General features: G+C 37.3%; 1 protein-coding gene across 1 annotated transcript; it reads left to right on the top strand.

Annotated features, from left to right (window-relative positions):
• On the top strand, positions 1-26,937 carry pecam1 (platelet/endothelial cell adhesion molecule 1). Its single transcript, XM_036589586.1, has 15 exons — positions 1-129; positions 233-262; positions 3,814-4,104; positions 5,849-6,124; positions 7,179-7,439; positions 8,979-9,248; positions 10,558-10,839; positions 12,674-12,955; positions 13,414-13,552; positions 13,665-13,744; positions 18,961-19,014; positions 19,856-19,942; positions 21,845-21,898; positions 23,754-23,779; positions 26,659-26,937. Exons 1-15 carry the CDS (start codon positions 75-77, stop codon positions 26,707-26,709), a joined length of 2,238 nt encoding a protein of 745 aa, XP_036445479.1. The 5' UTR covers positions 1-74; the 3' UTR covers positions 26,710-26,937.
• Positions 26,938-27,686: the final 749 nt, after the last annotated feature.

Here is a 27,686-nt window from a genome sequence, read left to right as displayed (position 1 = left end):
GTCTCGCTCCACGACTCTTTACATCATACGTTCTCACCAGTGTCTACACACACCATCACCGCTCACCTGGGACGATGGAGCGCTGGCCTCCCTGGCTCACTCTGGTCCTGATTAGTGTATCAACACTGTGTAAGAATTACAAGCTTATTCAAATTTGTATTGCACTTCTTTTAATCCTTCATTCACCTTCATATTGTATTCAATATGCTCTTTGTCTTTTCCTCCCATGTAGGCCAAGATAGCAAGGCACAGTTACAATCAGGTAAGTCATACATTCATACACTTTAGCAGTAGCATACAAAAAGACAAAAATTTGTTTCATTCATTTGAAATGATGTAGACATTGAAGTCAAGTAAACTCAATGCATTCTTTTTTCCTGTTGTTGACGGGTTCTTTGATGATGCCATAGAAGAGCTACAGTCGTACAGGGAACAAACCTATATGTAGCACTGTCCTGCTAATTTTACTCCACAATTTTAATTTATTTGCTAATCAGCAAATAAACAGTAATTGTACATTAAAATGTGAGGACGTGTTCTATGTAGAGGACGTGTTAACATACTTTAATTTAGAAAATCAACAAACCACATCATTTGACTGGGGTGCCCACACTTTTGCATACAACTGTATGTGAGTGTACATTTTGTTCTATAGTGCCATGCTTGAAAAAGAGATCTGTGAGGGTGTAGAACCTTCACATTATACAGATTAAAAGATTGTTTCTAGAGCTTTAACATTAAATGAAGGTTCTTTTAATGTTTAAAAAGTTCTCTGCCTTCACAAATATCATTTACAAGAATGGTTCTCCAAAGAACCATCAATTGAAGGTTTTTTTTTTTAATGGAACCAAAAATAGTTCTTCTATGGCATTACGCAAATCTTGGGCTTGGTGTATGGGCTTTGGTGCTTTGGAGATAAAAGCGAAGCTCCTGGTCTACAGACAGTTTTAGTTCATCTGCTTCTCGTGGACAAAAAAAGCTACTTTTAATTCTCACAAACCTGACCTCTTAATTTTTTTCAAAGCAAAATTCTGATATAGTGAGATTTATTGGATGTATTTTTAGACAGGGTGGATATCCAGCAGGCGAACGCTTTAATCTTTGTGAGATGCTTGGTTATGTGCTGTTTGTCGTGTCTTGAGAAGTTTTCGTTTGGACTGTTGCAGGTTGTTGAGTCTAAATTTAATTGAGGGATAAAACAAAATTAGCAAAGCATGTCCAAAAGCCAAGAAACTGTCTAATCTGCAAGCTGCAAGAGTGAGGCTGGCTTATGCTTGTGGTTTTGTGCTCTGGGGACCATGCCTTGCATGCTGAAGTCATCTAGCATGGATGTAAGCTGCTGTATTTGCTAGCTGGGGTGAGAATCAGTAGTTGTTATCACCAACACTGTGTTCTCCTGGGAGAATATGTTGTTTTTTGTGTTTTTGTCTGCTTTCCTTCCTTCTTCCTCCTCCTGTTAGAAACTAGTCTCCTTTAGTTTCTGAGTGGCTTTCCTGTAGCCCATCCAAGCGGTCATTGGGCAGAAATTTATATCAAATTGAAAATATAATAATATTCCCATCTTCTACTTGCAAAAGTTTAGAATTTTTACTCTGTTTCAGTGAGTCCTGAGTAAGAAATAATTAGACCCCACTCATCTCTAATAATTGTGTAGTTACACATTAACAATACATGCAACAGCAATGTAACTACTGCTGATGTATTCACTGTTACAGATGGATTACAGTAGCACAGATATTATAAGTACACATGTATAAATTATTAGTCATTAGTGATTTGGGGGTACATATATTTTAATTAAGTACATAAAACTTACTTTTAAAGATATCTTCTGTTGCTGTGTAAATACCATCACATTACAGAATGGTCTAAACCCAGAAAATGGTTACCATGTCACAACACAAGCATACTACTACAGCTAGCTAAATGTTGACATTTGCTGTCAAAGTTCAGCAGTGTGAGTTCTCTCATAATGTTACACCTTTATTACACTCAGAAAAGTATTTGGGGGGGCAGCAGTCCATACAAATGTAATTACTCTCACCCTGTTGTGTCACACCTATGTGTAATTGCATAAGAAAAAATATGTTTTGCAACTTTCAGATACACTTTTGTAAATACATAAGTAAAAATTGAACTTGACACTGTCTGTACATAAGCTATACTACTGTAATCCACAATGAATACATTAAGAGTAATTACACTTTTTGTTGCTTGTATTGCTAATTTGTAACTATACAGGTATTAGAGACACATATAAAGTGGGACTGAAGTTGTAACAAGATTTTTTTATAAGTAATTTTGGACCATTTCTATTGGTATATTCATCATGATCTTTTTATACATTTCATACAATAATTTCTTGTTGTGGCCAAAATCTAATTAAATTCAGATGTGTTGAAAAGCATATCTATGCTTTTCAACTTATCTATTCAACAATCTATGCTTTTCACCAAATCTATGCTTTTCAACTTATCTGATTTGACCACCACTCTTAAAATACAAAGCATTCTGATTATTATGGAATCATCTACAGCTCTGTTCATCATTCTAGACAAATTCGGAATTTCTTATTTTTTAAAGCTTCTTAAAAATGATTTAAAAACTCTCACGTACAGCACCAGCAGCAATAAGGATTATTTTGTACACATAATAAGCCACAACATCATGACCACCAGATAAAGCAAATAATGTTTATTTTGTAACAAGTAGCATATCAAGGTCTAGGATATATTAAATAAGTGAACTGTCCAAGGAGGGATAAAGCATGAACTGGTGACACGGTGTTGGGTGCCCAAGTCTCATCGATGCATGAGGGTAACAAAAGCTGACCCATCTGGTCCAAACCAACAGACGGGCTACTGTGGCTCAAATGACTGAAATTTTTTAATGATGGTCACAGGAGAAATGTGTTACAAGACACCAGTGCATTGCACCCTGTTGTGTACGGGGCTGCTTAGCTGTAGATCAGTCAGAATGCCCATGCTAACCCTTTACCACCAGCTTAAGCACCTATAATGTTCATATGAACATCGGAACTGGACCTTGGAGGAAAGGAAGAAGGTTGCCTAGTCCAACGAATCCCATTTTCTTTTGTATTATGTGGATGTTGCATACATATGCGCTGTTTACCTGTGGAAGTGGTGGCACCAGGATGCACTGTGGGAAGATGACAAGCCAGTGGAGTGAATGCAGTGCTCTGGGTAATGTTACGCTGGGTCCAGACTTTCAAATGGCGTTTATGTTGACGTCACCTGCCACCTACCTAAACATCTTTGTGGACCAGGTACGCCCCTTCATTGTTATGGTGTTCCTCAAGAGCAGTGGCCTCTTTCAACAGCATAATGCTCTCTCCCACACTGATTTTTGTTTGGGAATGATTTGAAGAACACATTGAAAAGTTCAAGTTGTTGCCCTGGCCTTCAAATTCTATATCAGTCTGATTGAGCATCTGGGGATGTGCTGGAACAATGAGTCTAATCCTCCATTTATAGGACTTAAAGAATCTGCTGCTAATGTCTTGGCGCCAGGGTTGCCTTGGCAGGGTGGAGCTGATTTTGGACCAACATATTAGGCATAATGTTTTGGCTCTTTTTTTTATGTCTATGTGCAACACAATTTGTTTTCTACTATTAGAAAGAGTGATGATATACAATACCTTGGGGCATATTTCAGTGTTTCTCAGTCTTGGTCCTGGAGTACCACTGCTCTGCATTTTGTAGTGTTTTCTCTGCTCTTAACCCACCTAGTTCACCTTAGTATGGACAAAACAGTCAAGCTGTGCTGTTCTGACTAAACAACCTCTCTGTACAGCATTCACCATTGACTGGGTGAAGCTGACCCTTCTGCCAAACATCACAGTGGAGCACGGCACCAATGTGACACTGCGCTGTGAGGCCAAGGTCAGCCACAGCTACTCTCAGCTCATACACACCTTCACCTTCATGCTGGACAGCAACGTGATCTACTCCAAAAACAGCAGTGAGGCCGTGGTGGAACGCAGCTTAACTCCAGCCAGAGCCTCCAACTCAGGCAATTACAAATGCCGTGTCAACATCCACAACAAGAAGCGGACCAGCAATTTCCAGAAACTGACCGTTGAAGGTACAACATAGAGCAGAAAATCTCCTGGACGATGATGTGGCATATTATGAACTGCCCATGAAAATTCTAAGGACACCATGTTTCATTGCAGCTACCTAAAGTGACAATCAGCCAAGACATCTTTCATGTTATGCTGTTCTCTGCAAAAATGGGCAAAAGTACAGGAAAAATTCAGGCTTCAAAATAGCTGTCTCTGTTGTTTTTAGATAGGTCACATACTTTTGTCCATTTTTATAGACAACAGTATGCCATACAGTGTCTGAAACTACATAAGTCTATTTGAGATTCCTTTAAAGGGAATTCCACCTAGTTTTCAAAATTTCAGCATAATTAAGTGGTTGAGATGTGAGCAAAGTCATTGCTAGTGGTTTAATGTGAAAAGCTGCTTAATGAGTCAGAACTGTTCGCAGTGGTGGTGATAGGAACCAGATGTTATGTTTAATGCTTCTAACTGTTCTCACCAAAGGTTATTATATGAAATAGTTATAAACATGCTGACTGACACCACAGACATTGCTTTCTGATAATTTTGTGATAAGATTTTGGTTTAAAAAATATATATTTTTAAATGTGTTCATGCAGCTATATTTGTGTTGTAGACATGTTAACCCACGTCTTCTATCACCACCACCATAGAGAAATCTGAGGCAGTCATTTTCTCTACAATTCTCTACGATCTCACATCAGATCAATCTAAATGACTTCATTTACATCTTAACTGTTGGAAAATTGTTGGAATTCACCTTTAACAGCTCCACACAATTTGAGGCAAGTGTCATTATTTCATTCCAAGCTTTGATTTCTTCTTGGCTGCAATAGTCTCAAAGCTCTAATATTTAAAAAGCCAACTTTTGACACCAAATACATCTTGGCTGATTAATTACACTTACAGGTAAAGCCCAAGTTGTGTAACTAAATGTGATATACACTTTTGTCATATGAATGGTCAAATCTTCCAAGATACCTGACTGTTCATATGAAGAAAATGTGTGCATCAGTTATAGTTGCTTAAATGTATATATACTGTAGTGTTGTTTTCCTCAACATTTGTTTTTAAATAGTATAAAAAAGTACAGCACTGTGCAAAAGACATACACCTTTTATTTAATTTAGTTATTCATTTTCATTTTTAGATAAAAAAAAAACAGAAAACACATATTTAACTGAAAATTAAGCCATAACAACTAAATATATACGTATATAATTTTTTTTTCCCCCAGAATGCAGTGTGTACACCCATTGTATTCATTCCAGATTCTATTCTTATCAGAAGAATTGCATTCAGTTTTTCAAAGAATTATGCAGACATTTTAAAGAAATGTGTTATTGCATTTTCTGCTTCTCACCTTCCAAATAATCTCAAACACATTCAGTGATGTTGAGATCTGGACTTTGGGGTGGTCAGTCACCAGTAGCTTTTTTGCATATATATTTTTTTCTTTTTTGTTAATTTCTTTTTCTCAGTAAAGTTTTCTTGAAAGAGTCCAATTTTCTTTTTATCTTTTAATCATTTTTTGAGCTCCAGTTTTTTCCACTAATTTTCCTTTGACTTTTCCTTTTTTATATGTGTGAATTGATTTTTTTATCTAATTTCTTTTTTGCACAGTACTGTAGGTGTTACCAAACTTTTTATAGTCTGCATGAACCAAATCAGTCCACCAGTGAGGCTGCCAGTTCTTCACAAAATGACAAAAATGGCATTGGATGTTTAAAGCTGTTTCTCACTGAGTCTCCACCTATTCAGGCTTGCAGCCTCCACAGTTGAAGGTACGGCCTGATGTCGTGTATGAAGGTGATGAGATTTCGGCCACATGCAGCGCCCCAGAGGAGACTGGCAGCCTGTACTTCTACTTCTACAATAATGGTCAAGAATTACCAGTACCTTCCAGCACCAACTCAGTGACCACTACCATAGAGGTCAAGGAGAGAGAAAACTATCTGCACTGTAACTACAGGCTTGTAATGCAATTCAGAGAGGTCTTTTCCAACAACAGCAACACTGTGAAAGTCATTGTGCAAGGTAAAACCCTCCCAATTCAGCTGACCTAGTGACTCTATAGTCTGACAGTGACTCTTTGGTTTAAGTAATCTCGAAGTGCTTATCAGTTTCAGCCCTTAAATGCAAATATCAGCAATTGTTCACACGTATCTTGAGTTGCTAGAGACCCAATAACTAACATAAACTGATCTACAAACTGCTATGATAGTGTAAAACTATCAAAGCATTTTATTTACAATAACAAAATAATAGAATACACACATGGATTGTGTTAGTTGTGATATTTTCTTTTTTTTTAGCTTGGGAAAGGGGAGGGCATTAGGTCCTGGGTCAGTAGTGACCCGAGGTATACAATAAAATACGTAGCCATTACAGAACTTGATGCTTCACTCATCTGTTCACTGAGTACCACATCTCAGTCTCCATCTTCTGCCGTGGTTTTATCATTTAGATCCTGAAGGAATCTGTGTAAAATTAGGGGCGTCAAAAATAAATAATTTACTTACATAAATAATGATAACAGAAGAATTAACAATGGAACAAACAGCTGTTTATTAACTGACAAGTTAAACCAGCTGTTTACAGAATGTTAAATTTGTTAACTTTTTAAATTGTTGTTATGGCTACAACTGTTGCATCTGAGTTTCAAGTAAGTTGTTTCAAGTAAAGGCTCTTTACATTTGCACCTCAAGTGCAATTTAGTTTCATGTTTCATAGTTTTCAAGTTTTAAGCAACTAAACTTGCATATAAGTTTCTGTGTGTAAAGCCAGCCTTAGGGTTAAAAGATGGAACGGCATAGTAACACCCAACATAAAACTTTCTTCAACATATCTGCTGCCTCTGTAGTGTGCAGTGCACCTGAATGAAGTGCATGGTCAATTACCACCCTGTATGTTTTTCCTGTATTTAGTAAAAGATCAGAAATCCCTCTCCAAACACACTTACAATTGAAGTCAATGGGCAGTTGCATCCATTAGAGTAGATGGGAAGGTTGAAAAACACTGCACTGTTCCTTTAAGCATGTTAAACTGTTATGATATTTGATTGTGCAGCTATATTTATTCTGTTTTTCAGATTATAATATTACTTCTTCAATAAGGATTCGGCCTGATAAGAATGTTGTGGAGGGGGACCGAGTGTATGTTAGTTGTAATGTATCAGGTTACCCCCAAACTGACCTTGAAATCTTCCTGATCAAAAACAACCTGCTACATTACGGCCATGCATCGTTCACCTACAGCTTTGACGCGACTGTCAAAGACTCTGGAGAGTATGTGTGTAAAGTGGAAACGGGCAAAGTGCAGAAGATCTCCACAGACAAACTAGTCGTAGCAGGTAACTGACCAGCATATTACTTCATATAATTCAATACATCAATAATACCGCAATAATCTCTGTAATCTGTCTAGTGCTTGTCCGTATACAAATAATTTGAATGCTCCAAGGTAGGTAGAGCAGCCTAAATCAATACCCAAGTAAAAGTGTTGTTATTTTAATACATACTCATAAAAGTAAACATTTCCTAGTAAAATCCCAGTTGAATAAGTGTGAAAAAAAGTTCAGGAAAAAAAAAAAACAGCTGGAGTTTTCAGTTCCTTATAGAGCTTCTTTAGAACGCCTGTACCTCTCTGCATAGGAACTGAAGTTTTTTTTTTAGAATAATAAACTAGTCTTCATCTGCTTCTACAACAAATGAATGGAAAAAAGGTTTCACAAAACAAAACCGTCTGTACACAAATAACTCCTTCAAATTCAAATCATAATAAAATACCTCTTTTTAAGCTATGGTATATGATTGAAAGTGTCTTGACATTTAACACCCATCTTAAAAGAATGCCCAATGCCTGCTCTGACAAAACGCGGTTACAGCATCAAAGCTTCATCAAGATATTCTACTGATTTTATTTTTTTTTCAGACAGTCAAACCAAACCATTTAAAACAGCAAGATTAACTGTTCCAAATAATGATGCCACTCATATGACATCAACTTTCATCTTTTTTAACTGTATGCTTGGAGCAGCTTTTTTGTTTGTTTGTTTCTTTGTTTTTTTAAGAGACTGGTGGACACAACATATCCTCATAGTAAATCCTTTGTGCAATACTTTGCTATCAGTGTTCAATACCAAAAAGTATACTTGAGATAAAAAGTATATTTGAGATATGAGTAAAGCAATTCCTGACATAGTAAAAAGTATATTTGAGTGTGATACCCTGAGCAGTGTGGGGAAGAAGAAGCACAGAGACGGTGACGTTAACAGACAGAGAGCATTTATTCCTTCTCTCGAAAATATAACAAAGAAAAAAAAAACAAACAAACAAAGGAACGCTAGGCTGTGTGTGGAAGCTCTTCGCTACTACAGGCTTCAGAGTTGCTTCTGTCTCTGGAGCTTAATTTTAAGTTAATTTAAAGTTAATCTCTCTGCCCGTCTGGTCCTGTCTCCCAGGTCTCTCTCTCCCTACTGGGGAAAGAAGTTCATATTAGTAGAGAAAAGAGACAATTAACCATGGGTGTTAACCTCTGGCCCAAGCCCTGCCCGGCAGACAGCTGCCACATAGAGATATAAGTACTATAAGTGAAAAGTATACTTGAGATAAAAGTAAAAGTAAATTTGAGATAAAAGAAAATTTGGGATAAAAGTATACTTAAAATTAAAAAGTATATTTGTGATTAATTTAAAGTATGCTTGAAGTAAAAGTAAAAGTGTATTTGAGAAGTAAAATAAGTAGAATACTATAATTTGAAAATACGCAAAATAAAAAAATACCAAAAATACAAATGCATCACAGTCTTACCCAAATACATGTAACTGAATAAATGTAACTAGTTACTGCTCTCCTCTGCTGATTCCTCTGTCTTCCATTTTATCACGCAGAGTTGTTTTCGATGCCTGTTCTGAGCATGACTCCAGAGCAGGTTTTTGAAGGACAGTCGTTCTCTCTGAGCTGTTCGAGTTCCATGAAGTTCCAACAAAGAATCAATCACACAGACGTGAAGTACACCCTGTATAAAAACCAGCACCCTCTAAAGACAGGACAAATCTTCAAATATACAGCAACCCAAGCCACGAATGGGAATTACACCTGTATGGCTGAGGCTAAGGGCATCAAAAAAAACAGCAAACAGCTGATTATTAATGTTAAAGGTAAGGAGTCACTAGAATGACTTGGGATAAAATCTTGTTGCATTAACTTACATTAAACTTTAAGAATGTATTTTCCTTCTCCTCTAAAATTACTTTTTTGGAGACATGAGGTTTGTTCTGACAGTGACAAAGTAATTTTAAGGTTCTAAACCACTTAAAGGTTTTTCCCAGTACTGTGCATTCAAGCCTAGAACTATTTATGTAACATTTATTTTCAAGTGTGTGATACATCGCATCATCTTTACTGTAACATCTCATAGTTGTGACACTGGAAAATGATTCTGCTATCAAGTGCTATCAATTATCCTAATTTTGTTACTACAACAAATATTACAAATATTGTAAATAAAAGCTGCACATGAAAGTTCTTTCAATTTGTGATTAAAGTTGTAATTTCATGATCTTGGAAAAAAATGTGGTATCCAAATTTCCCACTTGCCAACTGACCCTTTCATCATGGTGGAGGAATAGCTGGTTTTAGTGTTTGGTGGTTGGTAACTCTTTATAGTTCTTAATGAACCTTCTGACCTTCACTGTCATTGCCAACACAAAATTCTCTCAGTAGAATACTGTATTCATCATTTTATTGTGAAATCAACTCATGTTAACACATTTTCTGTAATAAATGCAACTTATTGTAAGGTTGATGTTGAGCTGTCCTGCACAGCATTATGGGATATGACAGTAACTGAAAGTTGAAAAGGCATAAATGTTGTAACAAAACCATTTTAAGTGTTGTAATTCTGATAGTTTAGGTTTCAGTATTTTATAACTAAGTTTTGTTTATTCATTTATTTTTCCATTTTTGTAGTTTGACCTTTTTTGATCGTTTAAATGGTGGAACAGGTGTTGACACAATGTTATTGTTTATTGGTACTGCCACATGATTTTGTGCAAATTATTAGCAAAATTAAAATGTATATCTACATTTAAAAAAAATGCTTATTTAAGATATTATGTCTATATATATCATTAAATGTGGTGAGTAAATATTGATTCCACTGATATTATTTATAGGCCTATTAAAATTAAAAGTCCTTCATTTAAAGTCATTTGCAGTAGAAAAACGCATTACTTTTACAGTTGCAAAGATATGTGAGATATAGGAGCATATAGGAGCATAAATATATGTGTGTGTGTGTGTGTGTGTGTGTGTGTGTGTGTGTGTGTGTGTGTGTGTGTGCATGTGTGTATGCGTACAGTGCCAACTGTTTCTTTTCTTTGTTAAGTTATTATTTCAGAGAGAAACAAGCCTGTATTACAAGAATAACGATACATGTCCCTCTGTCTTATTTACTTCCTCTCACAGTGCCTGTCTCGACCCCAGTCATCCGTACAGTTGGAGAGGTGATAGTAAAGCGGCCATTTCAGATTCTGTGCGAGAGCATGCAGGGAACACTGCCAATCAACTACACCTTACTGAAGTCCCAGAGCCAACTGTCCCAGAAGACCACAACCGGACCTCTTCGCAGAGCTCTGTTCAATATTACTTCTATAAATCAAAAAGATGAGATCCACAGCTTCAAATGCCAGGCTGAGAATGGAGCAGGAAACAGCGAACTCAGCCAAGCCCTCACTTCAGCAGTCAAAGGTGAAATCAGCAGTCATTGATAAACTGATACAAAAGTGATCGAATGTATACTGTATATCCAAAAGTTTATAGACACCTTGTAATTGGAGAATTCAGCTACTTTAAGGAGCCCCAAATGCTGACACAGATGCTCAATTGTGCACACAAAGTGTGTTTAATCTCCATCTCCTAATTCAACATCAGTACTGACCTTTAGCTCCTGTGTTTGAATGCAATCAACTCCTCACAGCAGTGTTCCGACTTCTAGTGTAAAGCAGTTCCAGTTTAGAGGCTATATCTGCAGTAAAAGGAGGGACAAACTTCATAATAATAGTGAGGAATACTAGACGAGCAGAAAATTGAAAATCTGTGATTTTTCCATCTGTGGAAATTTAAAGGCAACCAGGTTGCTTACTTAAAAAAAAACACATAAATAAAAAATAAATAATAATAAATTATAATATAATAAATAATTTATTTTCATTTATTTTTTTTACAGTGTGGAGTCAAAGACTACTTTTCACTTGTTAAGCTGATAATATAACTTGTATTTAGAAAAGAATGCAAAAAGAATAATTTTCACTAGTGGTCTTAGGACACTACTCTTTAGCATATTATTGCTGTCTCTGATTTTTATTTTTCTAAGTAATTTAAACACATCAACTCACATTATGTAAAAAGTTCATGCCTTTATACATTAACTTGCATTAAATGTTTAGAATTTTTTTGCCTTCTCCTGGGAAAAGTAGTCTAAGATTGCTTTGGTTTTGTACCACCATGTTAGCACCTGTTTTACTCCACTAGCTCCCTAATGGCTTAAAATGTGCCTTCTTTCATTTTTAAAATCATTTCTTACTTATAGCAAATAAAATAAGTAAATCAGTTCTGTCAATGAGTGCGTTTACATGCACTTAATAATTCGATAACTGCAGAAAATCTGAATTTGTCAGTAATCTAATCAATGCGTTTACATGCACTTGAGTAATAAGATAATGGGGAAACTCTGGGTCTACATGAGTCAGGCAGTAATTGGATTTCTGCTTTGCAACTGGTCACTAAACTAGATCCCATAGATTTTTGTTGGGGTAGGATAATCAAAGTGCACATAATGTTGTGGTGCATGCTGGGGACAGCACACTGTGAAACAGGCTAATATTAATAGAAAATAAAAATACTTCTGTGGTCTGAAGAGGATTGTGTCAGGTTAGGCCTGTGGACCTTGTGTTTGACACATTTAAATCCTTAATTTCATCAAGCATGTATTTGGTTTCAGCGTCACTCCAAAAGTATTTGTTGCCATCTTGTGGCAACACTGATTTTTTATTTCTGGTAACACCGTCTGTTCCGCATATGTGCAGACTGAGAAATCTGAAAGAAATCAGAGTAAGAGTACACATGCACTGAGAAATCTGATTACTGAGCTACAATCCAGCTCTCTTAATTTGATTACCTAATCGGATTTGTAGACCTTACTCCGATCTAAAAAATCAGAGTATGCTGTTTACATAACCATTTGAATGATCAGATAACTGCAGAAATCGGATGATCGGATGATCGAGTGCATATAAACGCACTCATTGGTGTGGATTCTAAACATTCAGTCAATACCATATTTGAGTTTGTAAGTAGAAGAAGAGATATTTTTCTAAGAAATGAGTTAAAGTCAAGTTACTGTTGTGCATCTTTTTGACATTGAAACAAACAGAAGAAAGTCTGGTGTGGATTTTGACCTGTCAATACATGATATAAATCAAATGTAATTCATTATGAAATTAACTGTCTTGTTTCGGTTACAGTGCAACTACACATCAATAATTATGCCCACACCCCTCTCTATTTTGCCTGCAACAATTAGAACCTGTGTCCAAGCCGAAGCTGACCCTTTCCCCTGAGGACCACACAGTCACAGAGAAGAAGAATGTCACTCTCTTCTGTAGTGTCAAAGAGGGCACTGTGCCAGTGACCTTCAGCTGGTACCGCAAAGGGACAACCCAACCCCTCTTCTTGAAACCCTTCAACCACACTAAAGGAGAGTATGAGATCTCGTCCTTTAAGCGAGAATTTAGAGGAACGTACTACTGCGAGGCTTTCAATGATGCTAACGAGACCAAGAGGAGTGATGATGTCAGTATTACAGGTCAGACTTCAATCAGTATGTTAACTCACTGCCGTATGCATTTACACATACCCACATTTGTGTACGAGAGGAGATATTTAGTTAAGATTTGAATTAGATTTTTCTTTTTTTTCTGGCATTAAAAAACAAAAACTAACAAACAAAAAAAAGTGCAGACTGTTCATAATAAATGTAAATGAAATGTAAATGTAGTTCATTATGCACGTAGCTATGCACATGATTATGTAATCATGCTAATACTCATATAACTTAGCGAAGTTATACAATGGCAAACAAAAGGATGAGAACTCTGGAATTATGTAGTTTTCTGCATCAATTGGTCATAAAATGTCATCTGTTCTTCATCTATTACGTGATGAAACACAGATAACATTACCAGTTAGGAGAGCCTGAACTGCATTCATAATTTTGTCAATATTCCTACAATTGGGGATAAATATTGTATGTCTTTTTTACAGTGAACTTGGCAGGCTGGAAGAAGGTTGTCATTGCTGTGATTTGCATCTTGATTTTGGTGCTCATTGTCACCATTCTTGTCCTTTTCCTGAAGAAAACAGGAGCACCCCGCAAAAGAAAAAGGGCAGTAGATTTGTCCGTGTAGGTATTTTTTTTTTCTTTATCCTAATTTTTCTCATTAAATCAAGATGTGATATCACTGAATTAATGAGTATTTGCTTCATTAATATTTATGAATTTTTGGCGTTCTCAGAAAGTCGGCACGCCCTAAATCTAATGACCCCATGAGGATGAGCCTCACGCTTGACATTGAGGACAACACTGCTTTCAATTGTAATTTCTGCTTTTTCACTTACATTTACACATACAGTCCGTTCACGTCCTACTTTTATTGTTGTTTCACTCTCTCAGAGAGATATGAATAGTCAAAGTGTGGATACACTTGATTGGTTAAATGCTGTTCTTAATCTCAGATTTGCTTTGATCTAAAACATATGCTGAGGTTTCTTTAAAGAATCTACATTATAGGTTTCAACCACCTCCTTGTTTTTACGCTCATTGTCATTTTATCAGCTCTACCTACCATATAGGCCCCTTTCACCCTGTTCACCGCAGAGCAGGTACTATATGGGTGGTAGATCATTCTCAGCACTGCAGTAACACTGACGTGGTGGTGGTGTGTTAGCATGTGTTGCGCTGGTATGAGTAGATCAGACACAGCAGTGCTGCTGGAGTTTTTAAACACTGAGTCCACTCACTGTCCACTCTATTTAAATTTACATTTACAGCATTTAGCAGACGCTCTTATCCAGAGCGACTTACAAAACGTGCTTTGTCAGAGCAGTGCAATACAATACAACACATAAGTGCAGTACAATACAGTACAATCAATACTTAATTCAGTGCTCATTTAAGTGCTGTATAAACAGATGTGTCTTCAGTCTGCGTTTGAAGACAGCGAGAGACTCTGCTGTACGGACAGCCAGTGGGAGTTCGTTCCACCACCTGGGTGCCAGCACAGAGAACAGTCTTGATGCTTGCCTTCCGCGCGCCTTGAAGGATGGCGGGTCAAGCCGAGCTGTGCTCGAAGATCGAAGGGCTCGTGGTACAGTTCGAGATTTCATCATTGCCATCAAGTAGGGAGGGGCTGGTCCATTTTTGGCTTTGTAAGCAAGCATAAGGGTTTTAAATCTGATGCGTGCAGCTGCAGGAAGCCAGTGAAGGGAGCACAGCAGTGGGGTGACGTGGCTGAACTTGGGGAGATTGAAGACGAGCCGTGCTGCTGCATTCTGGATGAGTTGCAGAGGCTTGATGGCCTGCATTGGAAGACCAGCCAAGAGCGAGTTGCAGTAGTCAAGCCTTGAGATGACAAGAGACTGCCCTAGCACCTGGGTGGCCTCTCGAGTGAGAAAGGGTCGGATGCTCCAGATGTTGAACAGCAGAAATCTGCATGACCGAGTTAGGTTCGCAATGTGAGTCGAGAACGATAACTGGCCATCCAGAACCACACCAAGACTTCTTGCCTCTACAGACGGGACAATCAGAGAGTTCTCAAATGAGATGGCAAGATCATGATGAGGACCTGTAGTTACAGGGATGAATAGTAGCTCAGTCTTGCTAGGATTGAGCTTCAGGTGGTGAGCTACCATCCATGAAGAGATGTCAGACAGACATGCCGAGATCCGACTGGAAACCTGTGTGTCAGAGGGTGAGAAAGAAAGCATTAGCTGAGTGTCATCAGCATAACAGTGATAAGAGAAGCCATGAGATGATATAACATTGCCAAGAGAGCTAGTGTACAGAGAAAAGAGAAGAGGACCTAGCACCAAGCCTTGTGGGACACCAGTGGAGAGCCTGCATGGAGAGGATGTGGACCCTCTCCATGTTACCTGGTATGAGTAATCCTCCAGATAGGACTTGAACCACTTCCACGCAGAGCCAGTGATTCCAAGGTTGGTGAGGACGTCCAGAATGATTTTGTGGTTGACCGTGTCAAAAGCTGCCGAGAGGTCAAGAAGAATCAGGACAGATGACAGACAGGCTGATCTTGCTGACTGGAGCTTTTCGGTCACTGCTATAAGAGCAGTTTCTGTTGAGTCTGCTGGTTTGAAACCAGACTGGTTGGGGTCCTGGAGCTGGTTCTGTGTGAGAAAGAGAGTAAAGAAAGGAGTGATACCGGTCTGTAGTTGTTGACATCAGAGCTGTCAAGCGTGGGCTTCTTCAGGATGGGAAGTACTCTTGCAGTCTTCTATTTGACACTCCTACCTTGTTGGGCCATGCTGTGGATGTAAAGTCAGAGACAGTAGCTCAACAGTTTGTGTTAATCATCCTTTAGTCCTTTATCAGTGGTCACAGGATGCTGTTGGCTGGATGTTTTTGGTTGGTGGGCTATTCTCAGTGACACTGAGGTGTTTAAAAACTCCACTCGTACCAGTGCAACACACACTAACACACCACAACCACGTCAGTGTCAGTGCAGTGCTGAGAATGATCCACCACCCAAATAATACCTGCTCTGCGGTGGTCCTGAGGGGGTCCTGATCATTAAAGAACGGGGTAAGAGGGGACTAACAAAGTATGCAGAGAAACAGATGGACTACAGTCTGTAATTGTACAACAACAAAGTGTTCCTGTATGGTAAATGGAGCTGATAAAATGGACAATGAGTGTAGAAACAAGGAGGTGGTATTTATGTTATGCTTAGTTAGTGTATTTAATCAGGCTTGGGAGAGTTACTTTAAAAATGTGTTCCATTACAGATTATTGATTATTTGTTAAGACATAAACATAATGGTAATAACATAATCATTCTTTCCATTACTTTTGGATTGCTTGTCTTCTGAAAGTCATACAATTAAGTAATGACAATAGAACAAAAATTTAAACAAGATGCCTTAAAGTTAACACAAGGCAAACAGGACAACCTCACAGTTTTATGAAACCTAATGATATCATTGCTGACTTAATTGTCTGAAAGTAAAAAAGTCGATCTGGTAGAAATCTTATTTTGAGATCCCCAATAAGGATGAAATAATTGTAATTATTCAGAGGCCATTCTAAAAACTATGGCTGGCCATCATTGGTTTTCTATCTTCTTAAACGCCTGGCTCATAATGCCTTTCATACTGGTGCTTCGTACCCACAATTGGCATTTGTGATGCAGTTTGTTAATGGTCCCTTAGCTTTCAGCGGTCCTCAGAAATCAACGTATCCAGGGAGTTTCCGAAAGGCATTCATTTCACACAAAAATTATATAAGAGCTGATTGTTCTAGTTACCAATAATGATGAATCAGACATTTTTACATTTTTGCACCCCTCATTCGAAAACCATTGAAGAGCAAAATCATATATGTGAAAATGAAGCCAACTTTACCACTCACAAGGCTTTTTTGTTTCGTTTTGTGTTATTCTTCTTAGTAAATGTTCGCTCACTCAGGCATGTCAACAAAAGTTAGATTCATAGCTATTCGTACTGTAGAATTTTATATGGCAAAAAGCAGGAATAAAAGAGCTTATTTCCAGTTTGCTGCTGTACAATCTGACATTGTGTAAAATGAGGGTGAATGCCTGATTCAAACATCTTTGAAAAAATGTTGCAGATATGATTTGTGCCAAAAAATATAAAATACCTACCAAAATTATAGGTTGGCTAAATAAAAGACCATGAACTGCTGCAGAGGAGCCTTGTTCTTCAGAATTCTCTTCTTGTGGCAGCGCTTCCCAAAATGACAATTAGTAATGCTAATAACAAAAAATCGGTGTCACTTCATTTTGATAGTTTGCTGTAGATGTCTTGTAGATGCTTAGTCCATCTTTAACTAACATTCAATGCAACTGAACTTGAAGTTGAGTGTGAAAGATTCAATCAAATCTAACCTTAACCTTAATTTCAACCTAAACCTTAACCTACTCCTAAACCTAACCCTAACCTTAACTTCAGCTTAAGCCTATTCCTAACCCTAACCTTAATGTTCTTAATGCCAGAATGTGTCTGTAGAGGACCATCAAAATAAAGTGTCACCAAAAAATTTTACATGGTGCGGCTTTAAAGTATGAAGATAAAATTAGGAAATAAGTATAAAAGGGAATTCGGTAACACTTTCTATGAATGTCAAGTTTGTAAGCATCTATAAACACATTTATAACATGTTATAATGCATTCATAAGGAATTATAAACATGGTTATACATATTTATAAAAATGAATTACACTGAAATAGAATTTATAGCCCTGTTTATTATACATTATGAATTGTTAATATATGCAGTATAAATAGTGTTAATAGCATGTTATATACTGTCAGTGCTCAAGAAGTCAGTCCCAGCTTGGACAGCATAAAAGACATTAAGACAAATACAAAGTTTATTTACACCCTGAGATTTCCAATATTTTATTTCTCACTGCTGGTGCTGTCAGGGCTGCATCAATAGGGCTTCAGTCATGAATATTCAGATGCTCCAAACAGTGCTAATTTCTGCTAGCATTCTATTGGATATGCAGTGTTAAGTTAGTGCCAAGCTAACAGTGGTGTACACAGACTTTTACATATTGGTTAAAACACTATGGATAGTAGCACTAGTTTAAAATCTGACATTTGAAGCCTGTAATGTGCTTTATTGTGTATGTTTTAGTGTTTCAGTAAATTCCTCAGTAAATACTTCAACTTGAAGCCTCACTCTTAACACTGGAGGAAGCTTTAGTACAGTACGCTTCTCTTTACTTAGAGTGGACAAATACGACTTATGAGCTCTTATAATTTGTTATGAACAGTACTTATAATGTATTATGTTAACAATTCATAATGCATAATAAGCATGGCCATAACATGTAATGCATTTTTATAAGTATTTATAGCCATGTTTATAATGCCTTATGAATGCATTATAACATGTTATGAATGTATTTATAGATGCTTACAAATGTGACATTCATAGAAAGTGTTACCAGGAATTCTTTATTAGGGGTGTAACAATTCACGTTTTCAGGTTTTATATGATTTTTCAAATCTGAGATAAAGAGCTGATTCGATTTTCAAATGCATTAAAAAAGTATTGATTCTACAAAGCTACTAGGCATATATGTTTATATGTATACAAATACACAAAATCTACAAAGTCTGGCTTCACTCCAATAGATAAAAGTTCTCATATAGAACTGATGCACAGGCAGAATTTAAAGGGAAAAAATTGCAACCTCTAGAATTTTATACACAGCTTTAGACAAAAAGCCTAGATAAAAATATAGAAAAGCTCTTGACTGGTAGTGTATGAATGCTAAAGGAAATGCTGGTCTACTGTATGTGGCTTCTAAGATTCCACTTTTTCGTTTAGCTAATTCTTTGCTTTTTACTTGCCTCCACCCTGTCTTCCTTCCTCTTTCCCCTGAGTTTTTATTGCACTAGATGTGTGGAAGTAAGTTAAACAGAGCAGCAAGGAAACAGTACTTCATTTTGATACAGTAAAGTTGATGACCTGAATCATGCTGGAGGCTGACCTCGTGAAATAAACAGAGCCTGTTTGAACTGCTGTCCAAACCTGTTTCCTCACAGCCTCTCCTGGTGTCATGGGCAGGAATGTGTGGAGTGAGGATGTGTCAGACTCAGGTAAGGACCTGAAAAGTTTATGATGATTTGATTTGAGTTGTTTTCAGTTCATGTTTTGCAGGAAAGAAATCACCCTTTATGTTTTGCTTGTTTTTAGTCATTTCCTGACATCGTGCTAATAAAAAAAGAGCCAGAAGTGTAATTACAGAATTAAAATGAAATCATAGCAAAATGACAATCTACTGAGGTCTAGGGTCTAAAACTACCTAATCAGCATCTCAATTATCAATTATCTGTGAAGAAACCCACACTACAGCCTTCTTGCATCAGTAAAACAAGCATTTGTTACTTGCTTTGGTACTATCAACAAGCATTCTGATGATAGCTCAGTAACATTAAAATTAGGGTTAGTTTAGCAGTAGGTTTAAGTTTTTTGTTAAAGTTAAGGTTCGAGTTAGGGTTAGGGTTAGATTTAATAGAAACTATCACACTCAACTTCAAGTTCAGTTGCATGTTAAAGACAGACAAAGCATTTACAGAGGACTATCAAAATAAAATGTTAAAGTTTTTTCTTCTTTTGCATCATAGCCTTATATTTTTTTATTATTATTATTTTGAGTGCATTTAGATTATTCCGACAAAAATTGCATAATTACACCATAGCGGTCACAATTACACAGGTCATATTACGACTCTCCTAATTACTCACTCTGCTTATGCTATCAAGGTTATGTATAACACCAAATAAGTGTAAAAAAAATACTTGCCAAAACGAAAGTATGCAGATAATAACATACTTGCTACCACGTTAAGATTGTGATTAGTCATAATACCCTGTTTGTTGAATTAGTGTATGAACAATGAGATCACGTGTTGATGGAAAGATACCGGTGTGTTCTAGAAAATGAAGATCCGAGCAGGGAGGAGGAGTCTAAGGAGCTGCAATACACTGAGATGAATCCCCAACAGACAGTGGACGATGAAGAAGGTGAGCTGCTGTACTGTCATTAGGGTGAATTGCAAAGATGTACTTACGAACACCTGCTTATACAAGACTGATGTACACTCACTGGGTACTTTAGTGGCTCCACCTTGCTGGTGTTCATTGAGAGTGTCTAGATCAGTGGTCACTAACCCTCCTCCTGGAGATCTAGCTTCCTGCAGACTTCAGATCCAGGACTGATTTGACCTCACCTGATCCATGTAATTACTGCCTTCAGAAGTCCTTGATTAGCTGAATGAAATGTGTTAGATTTGGGTTGGAGGTGAAACCTGCGAGTAGATCTCCAGGAGTATGGTTTTATACCATGAATAGTATAATATGGATAGTATATGCTATCTGATGTCGACCAGAGGAGGATGGGTTCCCCTTTTGAGTCTTGGTTCCTCTCAAGGTTTCTTCCTTTTGCTCTTAGGGAGTTTTTCTATGCCGCTGTCACCATTGGCGACACTCATGGGGGTTCGGACCCAGATTTTTTTAATGTAAAGCTGCTTTGTGACAACACCTGTTGTAAAAAGTGCTATATAAATAAACTTTGACTTGACTTGACTTGACCGCAGTTGGTGACCACTGCTGTGGACTACTGTTGATGTATCGTTTGTGTTGGTCAACTGTAGCCCTTCATCAGTGGTCAGTTTCTGACCACAAAGACACTATTTTAGGATGTTTTACGCAGCAGAGGCACTGAAAAGTGTAGGAACCCCATCAATGCTAATGTGCCTGATACACTAATACTAGAGCCACACACAGTACTATGCCACTATCATGCAAGTGTTGAGAATGATCCACTATTCATATATCTTGTCAACAGCAGTCCTGTGGTCACAAACTGATGATGAATGGGGTAAAGAGTGAGTGACTAGCTGTGTATTTGCAACCTATAATTGTGCATGAATATGCATTATCCTAATGAACTGGTTCAAAGTCAGAGCTCAAAACACATTTCAGACCTTTAACTGGCTTGAACTTTAAACTAAAATCCTTTTGCTTTGAGTGACCATATACCTTCAATTATGTTAAAGTTATTAAAACAAATGAGTGAACGTTCCATTTTGTCACTACTAAAATAATCATAACACTACTGAAACTTTACCGAGTGTTTCAGTGGTAACTGTTTCGGTAGTGACAATTTTAGCAAATTTTGAGCAGAAATCAAAAACGCTAGCCAGTACATGTTTAGTAAACACAGCTTGTAGACAAATACATTATTAATTGTTTTTCATTAAGGCACAAATAAACGTGTGTTTTAAACATTACATACTGATTTTCAGACTTTGGGACACACTTCAAAACAATGGGATCTAACTGCTCACCATTTGGCCATGAGGGACAGGGATGTAGTCTCACTTCCTGCTCTAAAATCAAGGGGTGTGGCTAAAATAAGGCACTGCCTATGGACTAAACCTCTTCATGTTTTGATATTGACATGAAAACATGGGACAGGATTTGTTTTACTTTATTTAAAAGCTGAACTCATGAAAAATCTTAATCTTTCAGCTTCAAGAGAAAGGAAATCAAAAATTTCATTAAACATAATCAAAGTATTATTTTCACAGGTTGAAATTTAGGGGTTACGGGTTATGATGATTTTGTATATATTCAATTTAATTCTTTTAACCTTAATGAATGCCTTAGGTTTAGAAAGTTGTAAACATCTAAGGTCTGAACACTTAACTGGATTGCAGTTTGAACTAATTCAGTAGAATAATTCCTATAGTGGACTTTAAGGACCGTGTACCTCATACAAAGGTCAGTAAGTGGAAATAGGTTTCTGAGTGTGTGTGTGTCTATGTAATAATACTGTAAAAACAAAATCATGATGATATGTCTATGCATGTAAATGTGTATATTTTACATCCAATGTTGATGCTTGTGTCTGTGTCCCAATAGCTCCCATGCAAGAATCAGTTGCAATGAATGGTGAGGTCCAGGACTGTACACAAGGTAGGCACAATGCTCTAAATTACACACATTCAAAAATGTAGTTTTTGTAGCTAATCAATTGACCTCAATGTTCTGCCCACAAATACATTCTTTTATAACTACTGTCATGAGGTCCTATGAGTTGAGGGTGCTGAGGGTGTGAGGTCATGCAATATTGTGAGCTTTTTCCATAACTTTTTTTTGGTAATTTACATTAGAAATAATGTGTCACAACATGCTATGTTACGAGAGATAAAGCACATATAACATGAGATATCACCCCTCTACTCTCATTCAGAATTACACTCGTATACAGGCTACATGCGGAACATTCAATACTTGAGTGCACACCGTTTAAGTGGGAGATGTAATGGTTTAAAAAATTAAAATCTATTAAAACATGGAACATTATTACATTAATTGATTTTTTAAGCAATATTAGGCCATCACAGAACTGGCATACAGCTGTATACTTTTACTTGCTTCTGTTTTACATTTACTTGCTTGTGTTTTAGTGACACGACCACCAAGCATCCAATAGTTTGAGAGGGGGAGCAGTTTGACTCACACTGATGCAAATATAGTGTTCACTTTAAAAGAAATCAAAAATATCTTTAAAAAATTTAAGTGTAACTTTATTACATTGTTTTTCATTAAACAATAGTGTGCAGCTTTGTGTCACAGAACTATACTTTTTACACACTGATCCAAATTGTTAACATAAACAGTGCATGGCCACTTCAGGTTGTATATATAAAATATATACATAAAACATACAATAAAAATACAATCTCCATCCTAAAACAAGCACATATACAGTTGTATGTGAAGGTTATGTTTTACATGTCATCAATGATGCACAGAAATACAGAAATATAGAAATAGAAAGAAAATTCACAAGAACAAATTATCACCTTTATTTCACAGACATTTGTGTTTATTTTAATAGCTGTAAAGGTAATTATTAAGTTAGATTTTATTATGTCATAACTAGTTTAACTAGTTGAACTGTTTAATTACAGTAAAGGCAGTGTTTCTAAAAAATTAAATGACTGTAATTTCACAGATTTTTACCATCACTAAGAAAACATACTTTTACTGTTTTTTACTGCTGGACTTTCTACACCTTTTTCAGATTCTTTTCTTTATAGTGTACAACAACAAGTCCAGCTTGGTAGTGCAGCATTTTAAACTGGAAACCCATCATTATTCAGCATCTCTAAACAAATGCTGCTACATTTTCTCATTAGGTTGAATGAGATTTTCACCAATATCCTGTAACCGTCATCCATCCATATGCTTTGAGCACAGAGAGGTTGATTCTGTCCCCTTCCTACTGAAATCACCATGTGTATGACTTTAGCATAGGGACGTGGCGTCTTAATTTAAATGTGTTTTTGTTAGCATAGTTGAGGCACCAGGTGTCCACTTCCTGTCTTGGTTGGGGGGGTGGCAACTTCCTGTTTTCACAATTGGCCCCTGAGCTTTAAGTCTTTCCGTCCAACCAACGCAATACGCTCTGCCATTGTTTCCCCAGCAAAAATAAACCCTCAACGGTTGTTTTTCCACGGCTGATTAATGGGTAGAGTACTCACTAATGGTTGTGGTATGTGAATGAAACAATGCTGAAACGCAGCAGAGTTGTAACACAATAATGGGTTAGAGAACGCTGACACATTATCGCACAATGGCTGTGTCTGAAGGGAAATAGATTAGTTATGCACATGCACATCAGCGTGGCACTAATACACAACAAGGCCAAGTCAAATGCCTCACACTCAACTACACGGGAGTTCACTGGAGCAGGAAAAGGGGCAAGGACACATGACTGATCTTTCATTTTTTTCAACTTACTCTCTCGCCTGTGTTTCTGTAGGTGCCACAGATGAAGGAGCCTCAGATGTAAGTGGAGCACAACACAGAAGTACAAAAACATACAACACACAGCACATTTATGTCTTTTGTTAATTGTCGCTGTTGTAAGAAAACCTTTTTTCTATGAAATTGCAACTTTATAGATGGAAAAAAGTTCCTAACTTTAAAGGGCCCATATCCTATGTTTTTTTTGTGTTTTATTTTTTCCCTGAAGTTCACTTATAATGTATGTGATATTTTATTTACCAAAAACAGTCATAATTCATTCATACATGATCATTGTCCAACCTCTCTTTAGAATTAAACAGGCTGTTTTTGTTATTCTGCCTTTAAGACTGATGTATGTAAATGCAAATCTGTTCTGATTGGCTGTTCTATATTGTGCCTCAATCAAATAGCAGTCCAGGCTGAAGTGTGCCATATAATTTCAGCATGAATAGACAGAGCTAAACTGTTGTAGGCTGAATAGAGAAAATATATGTAAACGGTCAGCCCAGTCTTGTCTGTTTGCCCATATGGTTCAATGGTTTTTGTGACATCACAAAAACAGGGAATTCAATACAGCTTAATTTCCATAATTGGACTGTGTGGATTGGACAGTGAATGGTACATATTAAAATTTTAACAATGTTTGATATATGAAGAGAGGTTGGAAAATATATATCAAACACTGTTATTTCAATACTTTCAATATCTCATGACATGGGCCCTTTATTGTACAGTGATGTAACAAGATTGCATTAATTCTAAGTAATTTCAGATTATTTCTATTAGCTGCTGGTTTCAAATGGTGTAAAAAAAAAAAGAAAAATAGGTTTTAGTATGACAGCGACAAAATGTTATATGGAGGTATGCTAAGGAAAAAATAAGTACTTATTAACCTAGTTTTCCATTATTATAGTAATTGATCTACCGACGAAACAACTTTATTGGAAACACTACAGTGTAGCTCTACCATGTACAGTCAGAGATTATAGCTCTAACTGTTGGTGCACAGTTTGTGTTAATCATCCTGTAGCTCCTCATTGGTGTCCAATTTCTGACCACAGAGCCGCTCTTGGCTGGATATTTTTGGATGATGGATCCCAAACTAGCAGTGACAGTGACAACACCACTGTATCTGATACACTCAAACCAGTAACAAACACACTACCATGTCACCACTATGTCAGTGTCACTGCTGTGTTGAGAATGGTCCACTACCCCAATAATTAAAACTATATAGTAGATATATATAGTAGATGTTTCTAACAAAGTGTGTGGTGAGTGCACAAAACACATTCAGTGTAATGCATTGCTCTGTGTTCATTAATGTGGGGATAAAATACTGCTGTTTGATTACCCGCACTGAAGCTGGTTTATTAGCTACAATCAAATCACCACTTGTTTTGTTGTCATAGGACAGTTTCCTGAATTAGACGCGGAGTAGTTTGTATGTTATTTTATGTTGATTACACCTTGTCCTACAAGCAGGCCAGAATTCATATATAGTATTGCACAGCATTACTGTTCACAAAGGCTTCAGGATGTCTACATTGGAAACACTAAGGATACACATCAAGTCAAAGCATACACAAATTACAGATCAGATTATAAGTGCAAAATGGGTGGTTATGCTCAGTGTGAATCCATTTTGTGGATTAGGATATTTAGCTACATATTTTGTGATTGCGTAAAAAAGATAAATGCAGTATCAGTAGCACAGATACACTCTAAGAAAGGCAAACCCTCCTTTGATTAACCAACTTTCCTTAGTAGACTAACATTTATGACAGTTCTGTAAAGCAGTAACGTCAAAGACCCTTTTTCTCACAATACTGTCAGACAGGTTTGTCATGTTGAAATGGCCTGTTTAAAATAAACACCACTCGCTTTGACATTTCCTATATACATATTTCCTAACACAATGAACTTGAAGGGGCACTTGAACGGACAAGATGAAAAATGTAACCATTGCTCCATCTGTTGTAAACATGCCTTCTCGCCTCCTATAGTGGTGCCACAATACTCTTGAGAGTAATATTTTTCTAAAGAATAGAACCCCTGAACCCCCCACCCTGATGTATTTTGAAGGTGAGGAAGGTAACGGGAGGAACTCTTGAATAACTATAAGCACTTTTAGGCAGATAATTTAGGACAAGGAGTCAGATAGCTTACGGTAATGCTAGGAAACCAGATATATCATCTGATTCCCAATGATTGCACGATGTATTTGCATTATGAATGCTAAGTATTGATGTAAGAGAACTACAAAACATGACAAATAACACATTAACTGCTAGCTTAATGCCAGAATGACAAATGCATTTTAATTTTAGTGTCACAAATGTTCAAATACTTCTTGGGGCCACTGTAGCTGACTTGGCTAGATAATCTAGCTAAGCTAGATAACACTAGACTTGTGCTTGGTGTAGACAGCTTGATTCAACAGCATTCTGGTTTCATTGTGGTCGCTCACTCACTGTGCAGGACAAGGTGTTAATTAATTTTATGGACAGTGATCAGTGGTTTCCCACTGCCCTCTCATACGATAAGAAATAGAACACGCCAATTTAGATACACGTTTTTCCCACACAGGGTTTTATTATTTTTCTTTTTTAAAGTAATTTTTTCCAATATGGTATTTTGGATTTTTTTTTTATTATTTTTAAAAACTTGAGAAATCATCAAAATAATCGGTACATTACTCGATACCCTTGTAGCGGACAGTAACAGCCCTACATGAATGTGAGCTGTTAAATACTGCCACCTAGCTGCATGGCCTGAGTGATGTCCTACATGTCTCTAAACATAAAATAGTGTCCAGAGTGAGGCCGCAGTCATGTTGTCTGCCGTCTGCTAATGAAGGGGTCATGGTGGACCTGGTGAATACAGGTACTGAGGCTGTCCCCTTTTCTCTCTGCCAGTCCGCTGTGGAGTACGTCCAGCTTAATCATGGCGAACCGGACCCTGAGTAGACCCCCGTCTCCACCAGAACCTCCACCAGCACTCTTCCACAATGTAATTACACAGCTAACTTATTCCACTTCCACTCCAGCTGCAGTGGCCCACGAAAGAGGACGCTCTGCCACGGTATATTTTCTGGGACAGTTTTGTATATGTGTTGATTAAGTGGTCACACAAGTGTTGATGTTGAGATTGTGACACTGTTTGTATAGCTGAGAATAAAGCTTGCACAAAATCAAGACTGCTGGTTTCCTTTTCCCTTTAATCTGAAGGGAGGCCCCTCACTTGGGCGTTTGCCGAAGCCTTCAGCTGTCCAAATGGGTTTCCTCTTGCAGAGGGAGGGAGCGCACAAAAACATCAGCGAATACTTTGAAGTTGGATAAGCAAGAGAAGAATGGATGTGTGGGTGAGCGAGTGAGTGAGTGAGTGAGAGTGTGTGGGCTTGGGAGGGTGGCGTGGCACAAGTGGGGAAAACAAAACATTTAGTGGCATTGAAGATACACTATATGTCAGAAGGTTTGTAGCTGTTTGTAGAAGATTCTTCTGAAATCAAGCATATTAATAGTGGGTTTGTCCCCTCTTTGCTGCTGTAACAGCCTTTACTCTTCTGAGAAGGCTTTACACTACATGTTGGAACATTGATGTGAGAATTTTGCATTAGTGAGGTCAGATATTGAAGTTGGATGTGTTCTGGATGACAAAAACTACTCTAACTCATCCCAAAGGTATTGGATGGAGCTCCATCACTCCGGAGAACATAGTTGCACTCCACAGCCCAATTTTGGGGGCCTTTATACTCTTCATTGATGATTGGCATTATTTATGGTGACTTTAGTCTCATGTGTGCCTGATCCAGAGCATCCCATTCTATTAGCAATGCTTTTCTGTGGAGATTATACAATCCATGTGTGAGCAATTGAACACCTGTGTCAGTATGGGTACACCTTAAAGTAGCTGGATTCACTAATTAGAAAGGTATCTGGATAGT

This window comes from Colossoma macropomum, unplaced genomic scaffold, assembly GCF_904425465.1.
Source record: "Colossoma macropomum unplaced genomic scaffold, Colossoma_macropomum, whole genome shotgun sequence".
Taxonomy (NCBI): domain Eukaryota; kingdom Metazoa; phylum Chordata; class Actinopteri; order Characiformes; family Serrasalmidae; genus Colossoma; species Colossoma macropomum.
The sequence above is the reverse complement of the archived record's forward strand: the minus strand, read 5'-3'. Positions and strand labels throughout refer to the sequence as shown.